Source organism: Aquarana catesbeiana, linkage group LG02 (genome assembly GCF_042186555.1).
Source record: "Aquarana catesbeiana isolate 2022-GZ linkage group LG02, ASM4218655v1, whole genome shotgun sequence".
Taxonomy (NCBI): domain Eukaryota; kingdom Metazoa; phylum Chordata; class Amphibia; order Anura; family Ranidae; genus Aquarana; species Aquarana catesbeiana.
Genome location: NC_133325.1, coordinates 352,113,149 through 352,134,702, shown reverse-complemented (window position 1 = coordinate 352,134,702; position 21,554 = coordinate 352,113,149). Strand labels below are relative to the sequence as shown.

Sequence of the window (21,554 nt, the reverse complement as noted above, 5' to 3'; positions counted from 1 at the left end):
GGTGCGTGTGCCCGGCGGCCGCGATGTCCGCCGGGCACCCGCGATTGCCCGTTAACCGGGCCGGACCGTGGATCTGTGTGTGTAAACACACAGATCCACAGCCTGTCAGGTGAGAGGAGACCGATCTGTGTTCCCAGAACAGCGAAACACTGATCGGTCTCCTCCCCTTGTACGTCCCCGCCCCCTACAGTTAGAATCATTCCCTAGGTAACATAATTAACCCCTCCCCGCCCCCTAGTGGTTAACCCCTTCACTGCCTGTCACATTTACACAGTAATCAATGCAATTTTATAGCATCGATCGCTGTATAAATGTGAATGGTCCCAAAAATGTGTCAAAAGTGTCAGATGTGTCCGCCATAATGTCGCAGTCACGAAAAAAAATCGCAATCGCCGCTATTACTAGTAAAAAAAATAAATAATTTTTTTTTTTTTTTTTTTTTAAATGCCATAAATCTATCCCGTATTTTGTAGACGCTATAACTTTTGCGCAAACCAATCAATATACGCGTATTGCGATTTTTTTTACCAAAAATATGTAGAATACGTATCGGCCGAAACTGAGGAAAAAATGAGTTTTTTTTTTTTTTAAATTGGGATATTTATTATAGCAAAAAGTAAAAAATATTGTGTTTTTTTCAAAATTGTCGCTCTTCTTTTGTTTATAGCGCAAAAAATAAAAACCGCAAAGGTGATCAAATACCACCAAAAGAAAGCTCTATTTGTGGGGAAAAAAGGACGTCAATTTTTTTTTGGGTACAACGTCGCACGACCGCGCACTTGTCGTTTAAAGTGCGACAGCGCTGAAAACTAAAAATTGGCCTGGGAAGGAAGGGGGTGAAAATGCCCTGTATTGAACCAGTTAAAATAAGTCTTGGTTAAATTACCAAGTTTATATGGTTAACAAAATTGTCCATATACTGTAAAAGAGGTTTAAGCTTGAAGTTCTTTGTTTTAAGAAGAAATCAAATGTGTTAAATTCAACACCTAGTTTGTTTCCACAAGTCTGTAGAGCCACAGAAAGCTACTTACTAAGTGTTACTGAGTCTAAGTTTACTAAGACATAAAACTATAGCGCCCAAAAATGATCCTGCAGTCCCAGAAAATAACGTCCAATTAAGGCCAATTAAGACTTCAACTCTCAGAAACTGGGCAAACATGCCTGTCAGATCACATATGCGGGAAGTTTTCACTGAAGGCTTATATGCAAGTTCTTTGCCATAAAAAGTGTATGGGGACCTGGGTACTGCCCCGGGGGACATGTATTAATTAGAAAAAATGTTTTTAAAACTGCCATTTTTTCAGGAGCAGTGATTTTAATAATGCTTAAAGTGAAACAATACAAATTAAAAATTCCTTTAAATATCGTGGGGGGTGTCTATAGTATGCCTGTACCGCAGCAAAATGGCATTTCTAAAAGAAAGATTTTCATCAAAAATTGCTTGCGGCTGTAATGAATTGCCAGTTCCCGACAATATGGAGTTAAAAATCAAAGAAAAAAACGGCGTAGGTTCCCCCCACCAGTCCATGCCAGGTCCTTCGAGTCTGGTATGGATATTAAGGGGAAATCCACGCCAATTTTTTTCAAAAAAATGGCGTAGGGGCCCCCCAAAAAAACCACACCAGACCCTTATCTGAGCAAGCAGCCTGGCAGGTCAGGAAAGGGAGGGAATGAGCGAGCGCCCCCCTCCTGAACCATACCAGGCCACATGCCCTCAACATGGGGAGGGTGCTTTGGGGTCCCCCCCACAGCACCTTGATCCCATGTTGATGGGGACAAGGGCCTCATCCCCACAATCCTTGCCTGGTGGTTGTGGGGGTCTACGGGCAGGGGGCTTATCGGAATCTGGAACCCCTCCTTTAACAAAGGGGCCCCCAGATCCTGCCCCCCCCCATGTGAATGGATATCTGGTACATTGTACCCCTACACATTCACCAAAAAAAGCAGTGAAATGTGACAAAAGACAATAGCCGGTTTTTGATAATTCCTTTATTAAAAATGTCTTCTTCTTTCCCCCGCTTCTTCCTCCATCTTCCTCCGGTCTTCCTTTGGTTTTCTCCTTCTTCCTCCAGCTTCTTCTTCCCCTGCTTCTTCCTTCATCTTTCTCCGCTTCTTCCTCTTCTCCATTTTCCTCCGGCTTCTTCTTCCCCCGGTCCATTCTCCTTTCTCCTCCGCTGCTCCCGTTGCCGCTCCCACTGAACATTCAACCCCCGGGACCCCGACATTCAACCCCGGGACCCCAAAGCACCCTCCCCATGTTGAGGGCATGTGGCCTGGTATGGTTCAGGAGTGGGGGTGCTGGCTCACCCCCCCTTTCCTGATCTGCCAGGTTGTGTGCTCGGATAAGGGCCTGGTATGGATTTTGGGGGGACCCCATGTCAATTTTTAATTTTTAATTTTTGTGTGGGGTTCCCCTTAAAGTCCATACTAGATCCGAAGGGCCTGGTATGCACTGGGGGGGGGGGGGGTCCTACGCAGTTTTTTTCATTGATTTTTGAATAGCTGGATTTTTGGAATTCCACACCATAATATTATTGAATAATTACATACCATTGCATGCATTTGAAGAGTTAAAATGATGGAATAAACCAAACTGATGTGCATTCACTAATTATGCTGCTGAGTGCAAAGTACGGTTTCAGGAGGTGATACCATTGGTGGGATTAAAACCCATGGCTTGAACCTTTGAAGGTAGCAGGTCATACCACTACGCTATGGAGCTGAGCACAATCAAACAGAAAATACTATTGCTAATGTTTGATTCTTTTCATTCTATACAATAATGTTTTGCATTTGAGGCAATAATATTATGGTACCAACCATTCTCATGTGCCATTGGCTATTGGGTAGGGATGAGCCGATGATGGTTTACACCAGAACTTGCGAACAGGCCAAAAATTTGTGGGAACACTGTTAAAGTCTAGGGGACAAGTACATGAAAAATCAAAAGTGCTAATTTTAAAGGCTTATATGCAAGTTATTGCCATAAAAAGTGTATGGGGACCCGGGTCCTGCCCCATGGGGACATGTATCAATGCAAAAAAAAGTTTCAAAAACAGACTTTTTTAGGAGAAGTGATTTTAAGAATAAAAATGAAATATTCCTTTAAATATCTGGCCTGGGGAATGTCCTTAGTATGCCTGTAAAATAGCGCATCTTTCCCATGTTTAGAACAGTACCGCAGCAAAATGACATTTCTAAAGGAAAAAAATATCTTTTAAAACTGCTTGCGGCTGTAATGTATTGTCGGATCCTAGCAATATAGATAAAAATCATTGAAAAAAAATGGCGTGAGTTCCCCCCCAGTCCATTACCAGGCCCTTTGGGTCTAGTATGAATATTAAGGGGAACCCTGCATCAAAATAAAAAAGAATTGTGTGGGGTCCCCCCAAAATCCATACCAGGCCCTTCAGGTCTGATATGGATATTAAGGGGAACCCTGCGATAAATTTGAAAAAAAAATGGCGTGGGGGTCCCCCCAAAATCCATACCAGACCCTTATACGAGCGTGCAACCTGGCAGGCTGGAGGAAAAGAGGGGGGACAAGAGAGCGCCCCCTGAACCGTACCATGCCACATGCCCTCAACATGGAGTTCCCCCCAAAACACCTTGTCCCCATGTTGATGGGGACAAGGGCCTCATCCCCACAACCCTTGCCCGGTGGTTGTGGGAGTCTGCGGGCGGGGGGGCTTACCGGAATCTGGAAGCCCCCTTTAACAAGGGGGCCCCCAGATCCCGGCCCCCCCATGTGAATGGGTATTGGGTACATTGTACCCCTACCTATTCACCAAAAAAAGCAGTGAAATGTGACAAAAAAACAATAGCCAGTTTTTGACAATTCCTTTATTGTAAAATAGCTCTGAGTGGTCTTCTCCCCCGAGCCATGTCTTCCGCCATCATCTTCTCCTGGTGCTGTGTCTCTTGCCGCCGTGTTCTGTTGGCGTCTTCTGTCGCCACCACCTACTTCTCATGCTGCTGTGTTCTTCCTTGCCACCGTCTTCCTCCATTGTGTTGTCCCGCCGCTGTCTTACGTCTCTTACACAGCCATGGGGCGTGACCATCTGTTGACGTCACATGGAAAGCCCGCCCCTTTTGTCAGAAAATAAAGGGGATGGGCTCTGCGTGTGACATCAACGGATGGCCATGCCCCATGGCTGTGTAAGAGACGCTAGACAGCTGGGGACAACACAACGGAGGAAGACGGCAGTGAGGAAGAGAACACAGCAACGGCAGAAGTAGGCGGTGGCGGGAGAGACGGCGGCAAGAGAGACAGCACCAGGAGAAGATGACGGCAGGAGACATGGCTCGAGGGAGAAGACCACTCAGAGCTATTTTACAATAAAGGAATTGTCATACATGGGCAGGCTGTAGAGGTCTCAATAGCAAGTGGTGTGGCACGCAGCTGCAGCGGAATCAAGTGCTTCGATATAAAGGCAGCATCAATGAACAGGCCTGCAGCCGCAGAGTCCATTAGAGCCTGTATTTTGATGGACGACTCAGCCCAAGAAAGCGTAACCGGAACCAGGGGCTTATCCTTCTGGATAACTGGGAACGAAACAATGCCACCTAAGATCTGTCTGTGACAGGACCTCAATGTTCGGGCATTCCCTGGACAGGTAGGACAAGACTTTAAAAAGTGACCTGCCTGGCCACAATAAAGGCACAATCTCTCCCTCCTCCTAAGGGCCCTCTCATCTGCAGAGAGACGCGTGAAGCCCAAGTATATGGGTTCACCTTCACTGACCGACTCGTTACCAGGAGGCATGAGAGGTGAGGAAGGCAAGGGTGGGACTGCAAAGCTTGGAGACAAATGTACAGGAGGCTTCCACAAGCGCTCCTTAAGAAAGAGTCTGAGTCTGGAGTCAATGAGGATGGCAAACTTGATCAACTTCTCCAGCTCAGTGGGTATATCTCGGGCTGCTATCTCATGCTTGATGGTATCCGAGAGACCATGAGAAAAAGCAGCCACGATGGCCCCATTGTTCCAAGCAACCTCTGCTGCCAGAGTACGGAATTCAATGGCGTAATCGGCAACAGTTCTCGTACTCTGTTTGATGGACATGAGGCACTTGGCAGCAGAAGCGGAGCGTGCGGGAATGTCAAATACCCCTTTAAAGGAAGCCACAAAGTCTTGGTAACTCAGGACAATGTGTCTCCCATAGAGGGTTTGCCCAGGCCAAAGCTCTCTCAGAAAGCAAAGATATCACGAAGCCTACTTTGCTTCTGTCCGTGGGAAACGCCTGGGGCAGCAACTCAAAGTAAATCTCTACCTGGTTGAGAAACCCTCTGCATTGGACTGCATCACCCCCAAATCGCTGGGGAAGCTGAGTGGAACCAGACATACCTCTTACCTCGAGGCGGGTGCCTGCACAGAGACTGGAGCAGCAGCAGGGACGGTCTGCAACACAGGTTGTACCGGAGCAGCCACAGTGGGAGATTCCAGGTGAGCCATGCGACTCAGGAGCGTTTGTAACGCAATGGCAAATGGATCTGTGCGGTGATCCTGTTCATCCAATCTGGAAAAATATTTCCAACAAGTGGATTGACTGCATCTTCTGAATTCATGGCCTTCACCTACTGTCAGAAACCATGAATCAGACCGAGACAGTAGTACAGTTAAATCACACTTGTTTAATAATAAAAGTAAATAGAACAAACGTAGTCAAAACATAGCCGGCTTGGTGGGGGTCTGTATTTCCAGTTTGCGGTAGTTGGCTTTGTTGTGGAAAATGTTATGTATGTTGTCAGATGCCCCCCAGTGTCAGTTTCGCTGCAATACTCTCATGTGAGGGTATTCACACATACAGACGCTGGTGGAAGACCATTGGTTGCGGAAACCTTCCCGTGGACACGGCGGATCTGTTTGCTCTTTTAAGGATGTCTGTTTATGCCTCTCCAAGGACCTGGCCACTCCATGGCGACTGCATTTCAACTCCTAAGTAAGCAAGTCTGCGTACATGGGAACCATAGCATAACCATACAATATTATGGCCCACTGGGCCATGGTATGGTACGGTTCGCATCACTGGTAGCAGTGGGAGTGTGCACACGGTTGTGTTCAAAACTATGTGCTTGCTGCATGGTTTTGCACACAACTGTCTGCACACGTCACTACTGCATTTCTATTTGATTATATGCATGTGTGTCATTGGTTCTTTTGAATGAATACAAATGTCTGATTGGCTGATTCTGAAGTCAGCAGCCTCTTTTGTTATCCATGTGTTTAGTATAAATAAAAGCCACTTGGCTATTTTGCTCAGGATTTACACTGAGCTTGAGGTGACACCAGCGTCTGTTTGTGTTACTTGGAAAGATAAATGAGCGCGCATTCCCAGCATTATATAAGAGAGCTTTTTGTGCTTTTAAGCGCAGAGAAATTGTATGCTTATAGGGAGAAGCTTAGATTTTCCTTGACATTAATGGCGGGCCAGAAAGGAAGCCAACAGATCTTCTTAATTCAGCGGACCTCGAGGGGGAAGAGACCTCCAGAACCAGACCAGCAAAGGCCGGCCTATGGTAAGACAACCATACTTCAAGTTTTTTAAACATTTTTGCTGTTCTGTGTTCGGGATCTTGATTCTCTGTCCGCTGTATGAGGTAAGATCTACCAGGCAAAGAACCTTATGTTTTTTTTGTCGCTCTCTGTATAATGACGGGTCTTTTATTGTAGGTTATACTTTTGTCATTGTAAGTAGGTCTATTAATTGTGGAAGCACCTATATTTAAATCCTCTATGGGCCCCATTTAATACAAACCTAATGTGAATGTTGTGTATGACTAAGAAGGCTGTGCAATTGTATGCTGTGTGATAAGTTTGTGATGTATATGAGAAATAGAAATGGATGAATTGTGATTTTTACCTTTGTATGGGACCAAGACACATGTCCCCATAATTGTAAAAATATTTTTAAAGGGTTTGGTTTTGCATTTCTAAGTGCCCATGTATTGTTGGGACATCACAATAGGAGCTGTTTACACCCTGTGGGGGTCTTAGGTTTCTAGGTAATAGCATGGGGGGAGTTCTGTTGACTTTCTAACTCTCAGAGTCAAATATTGTGTTGTATTTGGGACAAGAGTGTATTGTTTAAGACATTTTATTTCACATTTTATGTAATTTTATGTAACTTTGGCGTTTTTGGATATATTACATAATTGCATGGTTGGTGGGGTTGGGTGGAGACACCAGTTGATCCAGTTCAGCCTGAGTGAGTGTGGGTGTGTGTCTGCGGTTGTCCCTGTCCCTGTGCATTGTGTCTCAATGAGATGCTCATATTTGTTTAAAGATACCCATATAGCCCCATCGGTTTGCCCAGGGCTCCACATGTGCATCGCATGCTCATGTCCGTCCCTGCCCTCGGGGAGCCCACAGTCCGGGGTCCCCAGCTTGCATTCATGTACTAGGGCCAATTTTGGACGGAGGCCAATTGGCTTGCCAGCATGTCTTTGGAGTGTGGGAGGAAACCGGAGTGCCCGGTGGAGACCCATGCAGGCGCAGGGAGAGCATGCAGAGACTGGGCGGGTGGTGTTGTGGTTGGGATTCAAACCAGCGGCCCTTTTTGCTGCTGGGCGGGGGTGCTAACCACTACACCACTGTGCCACCCAATATTATTTAGTTAAATATGCCTATATTTTAGTATAGGCCCTAATTGACATAGCCTAAAGTGTTTGTCTAGGGATAAGTGTTAATATTGGTGTCTCAACTGTATAGTCAGTTTTTGTAGGGAGAAATCCTGGTTTGTCTTGTCATTTGTTAATGTCGGACATTTTTCTGTAGTCCGGGATTCATTCACCATTTTGCCGTGGACCGATTTTCGATTTCTGCAACTGCCTTTTTGTTTCTGCTGATTTTAGTCTCCAGCGAAATATCTTTTGTACTGAATTCCATTTCCAGTAGAATCATTTAGGTTTTTATTCCAGTTGTTTTAAAGAAGTTTATGTTTCTAGTGAAGAAATCTCGATTTTGGCGGGATCAACAACTAAATTTCATGTGTTAATGGAGCCATTTTGTTGTGGCCTGGCTTTCATCTGCCATTTTCCATTCTTGTAGTCACCATGTGGCCATGTCTTGATTTTCGTTTGTCCCGGCTTTCATTTTGTGTCCGCTGTGTTTGGGTGGAATTGCTATTTTGGTTAATAGAGACACCGTTTCCTTTTAAGTGAATTCAATCTTTTCAGTTTTTTGTACTTTTAAAACGGTGTGTGTTGTTTTTGTTTTTGATTGTTTGTGGCCTGCAGTGGAAGGGAAAGACTTTGGTTGACCTCCTTCAGCCGTCTTTTTGCAGGAGTTTCAGTTTTTGGCTTTTGTTACACTGTTGTGTGGTATTTCTGTCTCAAAACTTGTGGTTTGACTTCCCAGGGGATATGTGAGTCAAGGGGGATTCCCTCCCATTTGCAATATGGGGGTTTATTCCACCCACTCCTGGACAAAAATTTTTATTTGATGTTAGCCATAGATTTTTCTAATGTCTTGATAGACAAAATATGAAGCTATTCAAGCCTTCCCCTCCCCCTCCCTCTTCCTACTCAGGTGTGCAACAGGAAGTTGGTGGGAGGGGCTTGGGGTCTTTTGACTTGTGTTTGGAAGGACAAAATCATTTTGATTTTTAAATTAAATTAAGGTTTATACTGTAATACAATTTTGGGTAGAGAGTAAACAGGAGGCATCCAAGTTATTGTTGTAATATCTAGGTACAGAGAGAAGCCATAAGATTGTTTTTGTTTTGAATAGCGGAGGATTTCATGTTTTTTTGTAGTTGAACATGAACACGTTTCGAAGGCTGTATATCGTGATACCGGTCGGGCCGTGTATAATAGTCGGAATTCCAGTGCGCGATTGTATTAGCATAAACATGAGGAGTAGTACGCTAACAGCCCCACTCAGGCCTTGTATGATAGTCGGAATGCGGGGGTCGATTATGGTGATGAAGGCGCAAACCATAACCGCTCCGAAAGTAAAGCGCAGGGTTCTCTGGGCGCAGAGTTTGCCAAAAAAAGCGATTTAAATCGTCATGGGTAAAGTGCCGTCCATGCGTTGAAGGAAAAAAAATGAGGCTCCACACCAGTCAGACAGCTGCACTTCACATGAGATCTGGGTTTGGGGCTCCGGACATGAGACCCCTTAAAGATTGGCAGATATGGTCGGAGGGTACAGTAAGGTGCATTACTTTGGAAGGTACTTTTGATGTCTGGAGGTACGAGACCCCAGAATGAAAATACCTTGGAAGTAGTTCAACTGCAGCTTCAGAAATCTGTAATGTTAAATGAGTTGATGGATGCGTAGTACACGTTTGTGTGATTAAAAATACACAGGCCTGTTTTTGAACTTTGTGTGGCTGGTCCATGCAAAGATTTCGAGATGCTCTCGTGCTTTTCAAATTGTATTCTTTTTCTATCGCTAAAAGAGTGAAGGCAGCATTTCATCTGGTTGTTTTTTAATTTTTTTCATTTTTGTTTTTGGGAACTATGAAATATCTCCCCCACGTTTGTATCTAAATGTTTGTCTCATGTTTTCATTGTTTGTTTGTAGTAACATGTTTGAACCTATCGCGACAGCCCTCTTACGTGTCGCGGCTGTTGTATTTTAGTGAAAACGTGAAAGTAAGATTTACAGACGGTTTAGTTATTATCGGTTTTGTGGAATGTCAGTGACAATTTACCAATGTACACAAATGTTGTATTGTTTACCATTCTTTGAAGAATAGAGTAATAACCTTTGTTTATAAGTATATTTTCAGGTCCAAGAAGTTTATGTACATAGAAAGCAGGTGTATAAGAAGGTAAAAGTGTCATAGGCTGTTTCACAATTTTTTTTCTGCACCCTTCTAAACCCTGCATGTCTTCCTCCAGTTTGTAATGAGGAGGAAGAAAAGTGGGGGTGAGAGTGGTGAGAATGACAAATTTTCAAACCAATAATACTAACCACTCTAATTCTAGTCAAGTTTGTGCCATGACTGTCTTTCTTTGATGGAATTTGAATCAGCAAGCAGCAGTCTGGTGAAGTAGGCTCCCATCCCAGATGCTAAGAACCTTTTTGTCAATGGTTCCAGGTATTACACCCCAGATGGTAAGCCACACACAGGTTATGCAGTGACCACAGCCCCGATGTCTGGGTTATTGTCATATGAGGTTTGTTTGGAGGTCAACCAAAATCAGAGTTGTACTTTCCTCATTAGCTGTCACCTACATTCTCAGCTGATGGGGTGGGTGCAATCACTGTAACATGAACTTCAAAAGGTCCACTACAGGGTTCACGAGTCCCTCCTGGACCCTGACACAATAACCAGTTTACATTCTTTCTAACCAGGTGACTGGGTCATTGTAAAGAAGCTTGAGGGATGAGACCAGGCCAGCCACTGCAAGAAGCTGCTCAACTACACCAAAGGATGAGGAGTATCTTTGTTTATTTATATTTTTAAAGTGTATTTTCCAACTAGCTAATTAAGCGAACAAGACACATGGTGAGGTCTACTCTGAATCTCCACCGAGCTCTAGTGCCCCAGCGATGACGGCGGTACATGCTATATGTGACGTTCATATTGGTGTGAGGAGTTTTGACAAACTAGTAAAATCCAATCAGACACTGGTCAATAGAACTTAACGATACATTTCTAGAGGATAAAATTAATTATAATTTTAACAATAGCTCTGGTTCTTGCCAGCTTTGGTATCGGGACAACTAGGTAGCCCACAAGTGAGTTCAACTTTAGTTTGGTATTAATGCGGATCTACAGCTTATAAGGTAATTTCCCTAAGGCAAGAGGTTCATGTGTGCTGGTGAAACTTGTCCCAGCATCTTATGTCACGGCCGATCGTGAGGATCTGATGGTGAGAGAGAAGGTAAGAATGGCAGGGATAGCTAGAAGGGAATTGCTTGTACACGGAGCGGGCTTGAGCTTATGAAATGATTGAACAATTTCTCATCCATTGAGGATGGGATGTTTTATGTAACTGTTGAAGCTACAAGGAAGTTCCCACAGTCCAAGGGTTTTTTTGGGGAATTCATAACTAAAGATTGTTATACCTGGATTGAGGATACCAGTGACAAAGTTCAGGCCCATATGGATAAGGTTAGGCAAAGCCAGAGCTATAGCTAGTGAAGGTTGGAATCCTTTAAAGGGTTTGGGAAACGTGGGGGATATTTTATTTTCCATCGGATCATGGTTGAAGGAAGTAGGGGTATATATACTCATGTTGTTTTTATTTCTATTCCTGTATATGTCGTGATGAGGTGCTCCTGTTACCTGATTGGACGCGTGGCCAGAGCCCGAGCAGATGACCACATCTTCCTCACCGAGATGAGACGCCCCGAAGCCCAGCCCACGTACAAGACACAGAGGATCCCAGACTGGCCAGCGATTACTACAGCTCACCATGTCGTGTCCTCCTTATAAGTCATTCCTCCTGAAGAACAGAGTCTACAAGACAAACCGTGTTTTCCTTTTTTTTATGGACTCATATGAACTGTAAGGACTGATACATTTCCAGGTGTAAGAAGAAGATCAAGATTAATCAAGGGACACATGGGAGGATATGACAAAGAGGAGGAGCTGTTGTGGAAAATTGTATTAATGTATGTTGTCAGATGCCCCCCAGTGTCAGTTTTGCTGCAATACTCTCATGTGAGGGTATTCGCACATACAGTACAGACGCTGGTGGAAGACCATTGGATGCGGAAACCTTCCTGTGGACACGGCTGATCTTTTTGCTCTTTTAAGGATGTCTGTTTATGCCTCTCCAAGGACCTGGCCACTCCATGGCGACCGCATTTCAACTCCTAAGTAAGCAAGTCTGCGTACATGGGAACCATAGCATAACCATACAATATTATGGCCCACTGGGCCATGGTATGGTACGGTTCAAAGCACTGGTAGCAGTGGGAGTGTGCACACGGTTGTGTTCAAAACCATGTGCTTGCCGCATGGTTTTGCACACCACCATCTGCACACGTCACTACTGCATTTCTATTTGATTATATGCATGTGTGTCATTGGTTCTTTTGAATGAATACAAATGTCTGATTGGCTGATTCTGAAGTCAGTAGCCTCTTTTGTTACCCATGTGTTTAGTATAAATAAAAGCCACTTGGCTATTTTGCTCAGGATTTGCACTGAGCTTGAGGTGACACCAGCGTCTGTGTTACTTGGAGAGATAAATGAGCGCGCTTTCCCAGCATTATATAAGAGAGCTTTTTGTGCTTTTAAGCGCAGCGAAATTGTATGCTTATAGGGAGAAGCTTAGATTTTCCTTGACAGCTTGACTGCTGTTCTGAAAACTTCCTGTTTCACCTCTTCCCTTCTGCCCTGTGGGTTAAATTCCTCTGCATCTTTCACAGCCATCTCCATCACTGAAGCTATCTCAATTGCCTTTGTAAGGGTAAGGTCTTTCTCTGTTAACAGTCTCTTTTGGCTAGACTCACTGTTCAGTCCCATGACAAACTTATCTCTCAGTGCAGTAGGTAAGTACTCCCCAAAAGAACAGGTAGAGGCTAATCTGCAAAGGGCTAGCACATAAGCTTTAATTTCTTCACCTGGCTGCTGCTGCCGCTGATAGAACCAAAATCTTTCTGCAATCTCTAGTGGTTTAGGCTGGAAGTGTTCCACATCCACCTTTGCCTGTGGACACATTTGTTGCTGGCCCCCTTACAGTGCCAAGGGAACGTCTGCCTCTCGCCTATGCTTGAGCCGAACCGTTCACCCATCCCTACTCGCAGACCCACGTGCACTCACAGCCTACGTACATTCGCAGCCCATGTGGACCCACAGGCCACGTGCACTCGCAGCCAACATGCACTCGCAGACAATGCGCACACGCAGCCCATGTGTACTCGCAGACCACGTGCACTCGCAGCCTATGTGCACTCGCAGACCACGTGCGCTTGCAGACCACGTGCGCTCGCAGACCACGTGCATTTAGGCTGTTTAAAAAGTGACAGAGAGGGTGTTAAAAAAACTGCAAGGAAACCCCCCCCCCCCCCAAAAAAAAAACTAAAAATTCAACACAGCAATCACCAGCAGTCAAAAGCAAAACTTGTTCACACTCTCCACTCAAGGTTCACACGGTTCAGCTTCTAACCAGCAAGTCTGGCAGATTCAGATGTGCTCTACAGAAAGTTATATAGGCCTCAAGCACCTGTGACCAATTTACACCTCCCCTAATTAGTAGGCTGAAGGAAGGAAAGAAAAAACAAGAGGCTGTTTAAAAAGTGACAGAGAGGGTGTTAAAAAAGCTGCAAGGAAACCCCCCAAAAAAAAAATAAACTAAAAATGCAACACAGCAATCAGCAGCAGGCAAAAGCAAAACTTGCTTACACTCTCCACTCAAGGTTCCCACGGTTCAGCTTCCAACCAGCAAGTCTGGCAGATTCAGATGTGCTCTACAGAAATTTATATAGGCCTCAAGCACCTATGACCAATTAACCACTCCCCTTAATTAGTAGGCTGAAGGAAGGAAAGAAAAAAAAGGCTGTTTAATGGCTTCCCTACCTGCCCAGTGTCATATGACGTCCGCAGGTGGGATCTCCCATCCTGGGAGGACGTCATATGACATTCTCGGCTTCCCGGCGGTATAGGGGCCGCACCCACACCAGCCACTTCACCGAGGAGCCGATGCGCGTGCCCAATGGCCGCAATGTCCGCCGGGCACTCATGATTGCTCCTTACAGAGCAGGAACGTGGATCTGTGTGTTTAAACACACAGATCCACGTCCTGTCAGGGGAGAGGAGACAGATCGTGTGTTCCTAGCATATAGGAACACCGATCGGTCTCCTCCCCAAGTCAGTCCCCTCCCCCCACAATTAAAATCACTCCCTAGGTAACACATTTAACCCCTTGATCGCACCCTAGGGTTAACTCCTTCCCTGCCAGTGACATTTCTGTAGTAATCAGTGCATATTTATAGCACTAATCGCTGTATAAATGTCAATGGTGCTAAAATAGTGTCAAAAGTGTCCGATATGTTCGCCGCAATGTCACAGTCATGATAAAAATCGCTGCAATTACTATAAAAAAAAAATAATTAAAATGTCATAAATCTATCCCCTATTTTGTAGGCGCTATAACTTTTGCGCAAATCAATCAATATATGCTTATTGCGATTTTTTTTTTTTTTTTTACCCAAAATATGTAGAAGAATACATATTGGCCTAAACTGAGGACTTTTTTCTCTTTTCTTTCTTTTTTGTTTTTTATTTCTTTTAAATATAGGATGTTTATTATAGTAAAAAGTAAAAAATATTGTGTTAGCCCAATTTTTGTATAATGTAAAAGATGATGTTACGCTGAGTAAATAGATACTAAACATGTCACACTTTATAATTGCACGCACTCGTGGAATGGCGACAAACTACGGTACCTAAAAATCTTTATAGGCGACGCTTTTTTTTACGGTTACCAGGTTAGCGTTACAGAAGAGGTCTAGTGCTAGAATTATTACTCTCGCTCTGACGATCACGGCGATACCTCACATGTGTGATTTGAACACCGTTTACATATTCGGGCGCGACTTCCATATGCTTTTTCTTTGCTGCACGAGCTCGCGGGGACGGGGCGCTTTAAAAAAAAATTTTTCTTATTTATTTTATTTAATTTTATATTTATAAATTGTGTTTAAAAAAAAAAAAAAAGATTTTGATTAGTTTCATTGCTGTCACAAGGAATGTAAACATTCCTTATGACAGTAATAGGTGGTGACAGGTACTCTTTATGGAGGGATCGGGGATCTAAAAGACCCCCGATCCCTCCTCTGCACTTCAAAGTATTCAGATCGCCATTTTCAGCAATTCTGAATACTGTATATTTTTTTTAAACCGGCGCCATTGGCAGCCGAGTAAACGGGAAGTGACGTCATGACGTCGCTTCCGTGTTTACTATTAGGAGGCTGGAGCAAAGCCACTTACGGCTTCATTCCAGACTGTCACTAGCCGCCGGAGGTAGTGGATTGGTGATCAGGCCTCCCGGTGGATCAGGAGGCCCGGTAAGAGCGATGGGAGGCGGCGGGAGGGGGTAACGTCCCCTCCCGCTCCTCCGGTATAACAGCCGAGCGACTTTTAGCCGCATCGGTTGTTATACCTGGAAAGCCGATCGCCGGCTCTAAAAAACAGTACTGGGATGATGCCTGCAACTGCGGGCATCATCCCAGTATAACCCCCGAAAGCCGTGTATGCACATCTGCGTACGCTCAGCGGGAAGGGGATAAGCATCTGACAACTGGATCGAGATTAGGCTCAGGTAAGTGTAAGGGGGGGGGGTTGGCTGCACACAGAAGGCTTTTTACCTTAATGCAGTGAATGCATTAGGGTAAAAAACCTTCTACCTTTAGAACTACTTTAACCTCCCTGGCGGTATGATTATTTCAGATTTTTGCGTCTCAAAGCGGTACAATTATTTTGCATAGAAATTTGGCGTTTAATATTGTAGGTCTGTAATTCTTAGCAATAACACACTTATATCTGTCCACCAAGAGTCTAGTAGATATCCCGGGTATGATGAAGTTTGAAGCACAAAATCATAATTTATAATATAATAAATAAATATAAATAATTTAAAAAAATAATAATATAATAATAATAAAATAAATTTCCCCACAATTCACTATCGCTCAATTCTGCAAGTGTTCTAATTTACTATCGCTGTTTTCTAGCTGGTCTAAAGCCACTTTTGACATAAAGGGACACTTTTTGGTTGCTATGGACAATCTCCAGTTTCCAGGCAGAAAGAACAGTATATATCACATAAAACTGCATGCAGGGCATTGGACAAACCACTGGGGACAAAAGGGAAGTGAAATGATTTCATACAGTACTGTAATCTGTAAGATTACAGTACTGTATGTGTTATGATTTTGACATTTTTCTGAATTTGCCGCCAGGCTCCACGCCCGTGCGTCGCAACACTCGCAGGTAAACGGAGCCTGGCACAGAGAGGCTTCGGGCAGAGGACAAGCCCGCAGACAGCACGGGGGGACATCGCAGGATCCTGGGAACAAGGTAAGTACACCGCACCAGGATCCTGAGATGTAATCCCAAGTGTGGCTCGGGGTTACCGCTAATGGTGCTGAAATTTAACCCCGAGCCACACTCGGGAATACCGTCAGGGAGGCTACACTCAACACCTTAAACAGTACAAGTCTGATTTCAGCCTCCCTCTAATTAAAGTGATTGTAAAGTCTTGTTTATTTTATTTATTTTTTTAAATCACAAACATGTTATACTTACCTGCCCTGTGCAGTGGTTTTGCACAGAGCAGCCCAGATCTTCCTCTATTCTGTTCCCTCTTCACTGCTCCTGGCCCCTACGTCCTGTCGAGTGCCCCAAACAGCAAACATCTTGCTATGGGGCAGCCGAGCTGCAGCTCCATGTGTCCATTCATACATGGAGCTGCCATTTGGCCCTGCCCCTCTCTCTCCTGATTTGCTAACTGACTTTGATTGACAGCAGCGAGAGCCAATGGCGCTGCTGCTGTGTCTCAGCCAATCAGCAGGGAGAGTCCTGGACAGCTGAGGGACTCTTGGACATCGCTGGCTAGAGATGGGGCTCATGTAAGTATTGGGGTGGCTGAGGGAGGCTGCTGCACACAGAAGGCTTTTTACCTTAATGCATAGAATGCATTAAGACAAAAAACCTTCTGACTTTACAACCCCTTCCAGCCTATCCCTGAATCTCCTGTTTAAAGCCTTTTAGGGCAAATAAAACTGTGACTATATTTAGGAAATCCTTGCATAACTATTATAAAGAACTTACTATATGCAAGGCATATTTGTACCAAATGAGTTTTAATAAATTATTTTTCTTGCAAAGTTCTGTTTCAATTGCATTTTAATTAAAAAAAAAAAAAAAAAAAAAAAAAAAAAGCTTATGCATTAAAGCGGAGTTCCACCCAAAAGTGGAACTTCTGCTTATCTGATCCCCCCCCCCCGATGCCACATTTGCCACTTTTCGGGGGGGGGGGGGAGTAGGTACCTGTTTAGACAGGTACCCTGACCCCACTTCTGTCAGACCTCGCCGCCAAGGTTTGTCAGAAGTTCAGCCCCCCTCCTCCTCCTTCCCCTGCTGCAAGGCCAGTAAGAGAGCGCAGCGCACTTCACTTATGTGCAGTAGGGACCCGGCTGTGAAGCCGCAAGGCTTCACTGCCGGGTTCCCTTACGTCAATGGCGGCAGCAGCATCCGGCAGCCAATGGAAACATCGGCTGTGGTGCCAACATCTCTGGATTCCAGGACAGGTAGGTGTCCTAAAAATGAAGAGTCAGCCGCTACAGTATGTGTACCAGCTGACTTTTCATTTTTGGAGGGGGGGGGACTCCGCTTTAAAGTATACCAGAACTATTTTGCATAAACACGTTGCACAAATTATGTCGCATTCCAATATGGCTCAAATGATTAAAGAGGAACTACAGTCTGCTCACATAATTTGTAATAAAGACATCTTTGCCATTCTGAAGCTTCCCTCCAACTACTTTGCATATTATTTTATATATATAGTGTGATTCTGTACTTGCCAAATATGCTGCAGAAATCTCCCTCCACTAAGTCTGGCTGCAGCTATTTTAACTGTGGGCAGCTGACGCTGTTGCCTGTTCACTTCCTGGATATATACAGACACACAAAGGCACACCTCCAGCTCTGCAGCCCTGCAGCTCTCATTGGTCCTCTTATGACTCCCCCTCCCTTCCTGGCAAACTCTCACAGGAGTTAAAGAGAGAGCTGTGCATGATGTCATAAGCCTAGGCTAATGACCAGACAAGTAACAGGAAGTGGACTGTATAAGGTATTTACTGGCAGAAAAAAAAAATGTTTTACTATCCAAAGTTCAAACAACAAGGGCAGGAGATTTAAAATATGGAAAGTTGAAAAAATGTCTGAAGGTCCACTTTAAGGTATATCTGAAGCCATTCATGTGTTCACCTTGGAAGATTTCTTCTCTATTGCTGTTCTAGTGGCAACTCAAAATTTGGGATTTTCCCATCACTTACGTTTCCACATATAATGGTCACCAGGATAATTAGAGAGGGTGAATCTCTTTAGCATTTACAGAGAAAGCAATAAGAACCTGTCAAGGGTTCTAATTCTTGCCTACTTATCCAAAACAAAAAAGAGAATGAGTTTAGATATACTGTACTTTGGTTGTCTCTCTCAGTCAACCTGCTATAGAAAAAAAGACTGCAAACACTTGACGTGGCCTGGCCAATGAAAATACATTTTCAGGGGACCAGCAGGCAACGGAAGTCTTTTCATCCAAATATATGGGGCGAGGGTAACATAGCCAGCAAAACAACTCTGACTGGATTGATCAAGAATTCTATATATAATTTAGACAGAACATTTGAAAACTTCCAGCCAAGCTCAGTGGCAACTTCGTGGTTGCCACTGGGTCATACTTGCTCTGAGTCTCCCACCATGCCCTTGGTTTTGTACCTGCAATTTTCAATATCGTATGTAAGTCCTACCCAAAATGGCAGTCCATGCCTATATGGATAATGTTCCACACCATTGCCTACACCTAATGTCTACATGGAAAACCTGTCAACAATAGTAACACTTCACTGCAAAACCAAATACCAGGTATGATATTTTTACAAAGGTACATTGGTCCAGCTAGGACCAAGGAAACAATGCATATACCACACTTGTGGAATCCCTCTAAGAGCCGGGAATCACTGTTGTAGACACTGATAGGCCAGTCACATCCACTAGCTTCCAGGTCTTGTGCTGAATGGCTTCTGCATCCAATTCGCAATGGTGTGAACCCAACCTCAATGTTATATAAGGGTTAGGTTTTGACTCTTTAGGCAATTATTGCAGCTATTGGTCGAGACTATAGCACAACCCTTTGTCTGGGTTTTTAAGATTAATAGGTAAACTCTGTGTCATAAACCCACTTACCTTTTCTATGCTTCTTGGCATAGTGCACAATGTTAATGGTCAGCAGAAAAATGAAAGCCAAAGATATAACCACCAGTGGTACCAGATATTTGAAACAATCGTCTGAAAGAAAGCAGCAGGAAAAAAGAAGTCAAGTCACTGTTGTGCAAAGTGAAAGGCCCTAAATTAAAGGAGGTCTGTCTGAGCATAAATCTGCATGGACCATAGGTGGTAGATTATCAGTTCTGGGGAACCGTGTGGCACCTCCAATGAAGACTGTGCTTTAAATCTCCCTCTCTCACTCTGCAATTAAAGCCCAGAAAGAAAAATATATACAAAGCCTTCAATGGTGCAGTACCACTAATGTTTATTGAATGTAAAGCTTTAAAAACTACTCACAAAGTATTCAATAGAGTGCATAGAAACAATGAGAAGCACTGCTAATACTGGCTCCAGCGTGCGTGGCAGGCTCCGCCCCTTTAAAGAATGAACTCTTCCCAACTACACACTTTCAGGATCAGAAGTGAAGCACTCATCAGCAATAGTTATAAGCAAACAGTTTATAAAGGTGTAGCCCCCTGTTTCTAAAAATTGGGGCTATAGTGTAAATGTAGTTTTCGGCTGAGCTGTAAACAGCTCAGATTGATTGTACATGGTGTATTTGGTTCCGTTCTAAACGTGACGGGGTTGTGCATTTCCCACTGTTGCCAGTAGGTGTCACTGGTACCTTAGGACAGTGTGAGAATTACAACTAGGTTGAGCTGTAATGAATATTCTTTTTCCGGAAACAGCCCAGTAGAAGGTTCCTGGCCGCTGTGCATTCTGGGAAGGGGTATTTATTGTACAGATGCCATGTGCTCTAGTCAGTTCTTACCTCAGGGCCCTTCTGGCCTGAGGCTGTATTGCTGCATCTTCTGCAGTAGGCCCAGAAGCCTATCCAGGCTGTCTTGCCTAAGTGGAAGAAGCCAAGCCAAGCTGAGGAGATCCAGGGGAGGACCCTTGCTGAAGAGAGCCAGGATGAAGGCTGGTCTCTCAGAAGGGCCTGGTAACTCGTTTGGAGGACGCACCTATATCTAATTACCCTTACAGTACGGGTCAGCGTAAAGGTTCTGGTACTGTCAAGCTGTTCTACAATCTAATCAAGGTAACATGCTCCTGGCTGCTAAGTCTGTGAGAGGGACTTATCCAAGAGTGCTCCTGGCTGCTAAGTCTGTGAGAGAGACTTATCCAGGTATTCAAGATCTTCTAAAGAGAAAGCTGTTTTGTCCTCTGGATTTAAGGAGTCTGTAAGTGATTTGCTAAAAAGTGTATCTGAAACCTCCCCTCAACCACTTTCCTACAACCTTTCTCAAGTTCTAATTAAAGCATTGAAAAATACCTAAAGTGACTGGCGCCTATTTTCTGTTCAAACTTCCTATTATAGCCATGGACTCAGCCCTGGGGTGAATGTAAGCTCGCTCTCTGTATCTGGAGGTACCCCTTTGCTCCCAGTAGACCCAGGGGGGGCGCTACAAACGTAAAGTGTTACTGAACCCAGGACCCTGCATCTGTACTCCCACAGTACACAGAACATGAAAATGCAATTATTTCAGGAAATATAAACTGCTAAATACCTTTTCTCATCAGTAGCATATAGCAGTCTTGTGACTTTTATCACTTTCTGGCTGAGCAGTGGTTAAAGTTTGTAGGAGGAGTTTTCATTCTCCTCGGACTGCCCTATGAGGTTGCATGACCCCTGACCCTCTGTCTGGACAGTGCTGATTGGCCCTGTGCTGATTACATGCCCCCCCCCCAAAAAAAAACCTCTCTAGCAATACACACCAAACTGTGCATGTGCAGAGTGCCTTCTAAGGCTCTGTTCTATCAGCAGATAGATTTGGGACAGTAAAAGAAGGGGAGGATCAGAGAAGACAGGATCAAACAGCCTTTTTACACAATGCGCAAAATTAACCCCTTAGCTTCCACAGTGAGTATATCAAGCATGCTTTACTGCATATATAGACTGAATATACTGCTGTGGGTTTAGTAACACTTTAAAGTCCACTTTATTGCTCATCAATCACAAAGCAAAACACAGACTTTTTCTTGTTTAGAAAATAAATATAAAAAATGGAATTAAAGATACATTAGCTGTTAATGCAAATGCAGGAACAACACAAAGTCCTGTACCTAAAAGCAGCATTCCTTTATAGGAATTTATCATCCTTCCTCACATAAAACAAAAGACAGCTCCATTATTTTTCTTCTAGGAACTGTGATCACTTGACTATGTACACCTCACAACTTGTTGTCTATGGATTTTACCAGCCAATGTGGCTTTATTTCCAAGCATCAAACCAAACATTAAAATGACCATGGCAATGCATTTAAAACTCTTTATTGCAAAGAAAAAAAAATAATCAAAGTAAGTCTTTTTTTTTTTTAATTATTTTTATTGAAAAATTTTATGAGTTATAGATACAAAACAGAGCCATTGGGGCACACCCTGGCTAACTGATCTGATGGTGTGCGCCCATTGCAAAGGTGAAGTAGGGTCAATTAGCTTTTTTGCCCCTGGATCTATGGGGTAGCATGAGGGATGTGCTCCAATTGGTCTTAAGGCCAGACAGAGCCACAAAATGGTCCAGAAGTCGAAGTGCCACAGAGAGCGAGGGACCAGGGTCCCACAAAAGGAGGATCAAGTCATGAGCATATAATGCT

General features: G+C 44.0%; 1 protein-coding gene across 2 annotated transcripts in view; it reads right to left on the bottom strand.

Moving 5' to 3' along the window:
* Positions 1 to 21,554, bottom strand: part of TRAT1 (T cell receptor associated transmembrane adaptor 1) — a 66,823-nt gene that overhangs the window by 27,872 nt on the left and 17,397 nt on the right. The window contains exon 2 of one of the 2 annotated variants that reach the window (XM_073614981.1): positions 18,876 to 18,977. The exons of the other annotated variant lie outside the window; for it this stretch is intronic. Within the exon in view, the coding sequence (XP_073471082.1) occupies positions 18,876 to 18,977 (102 nt within the window). The remainder of the gene's footprint in view (positions 1 to 18,875; positions 18,978 to 21,554) is intronic. 2 annotated transcript variants of the gene reach the window in all.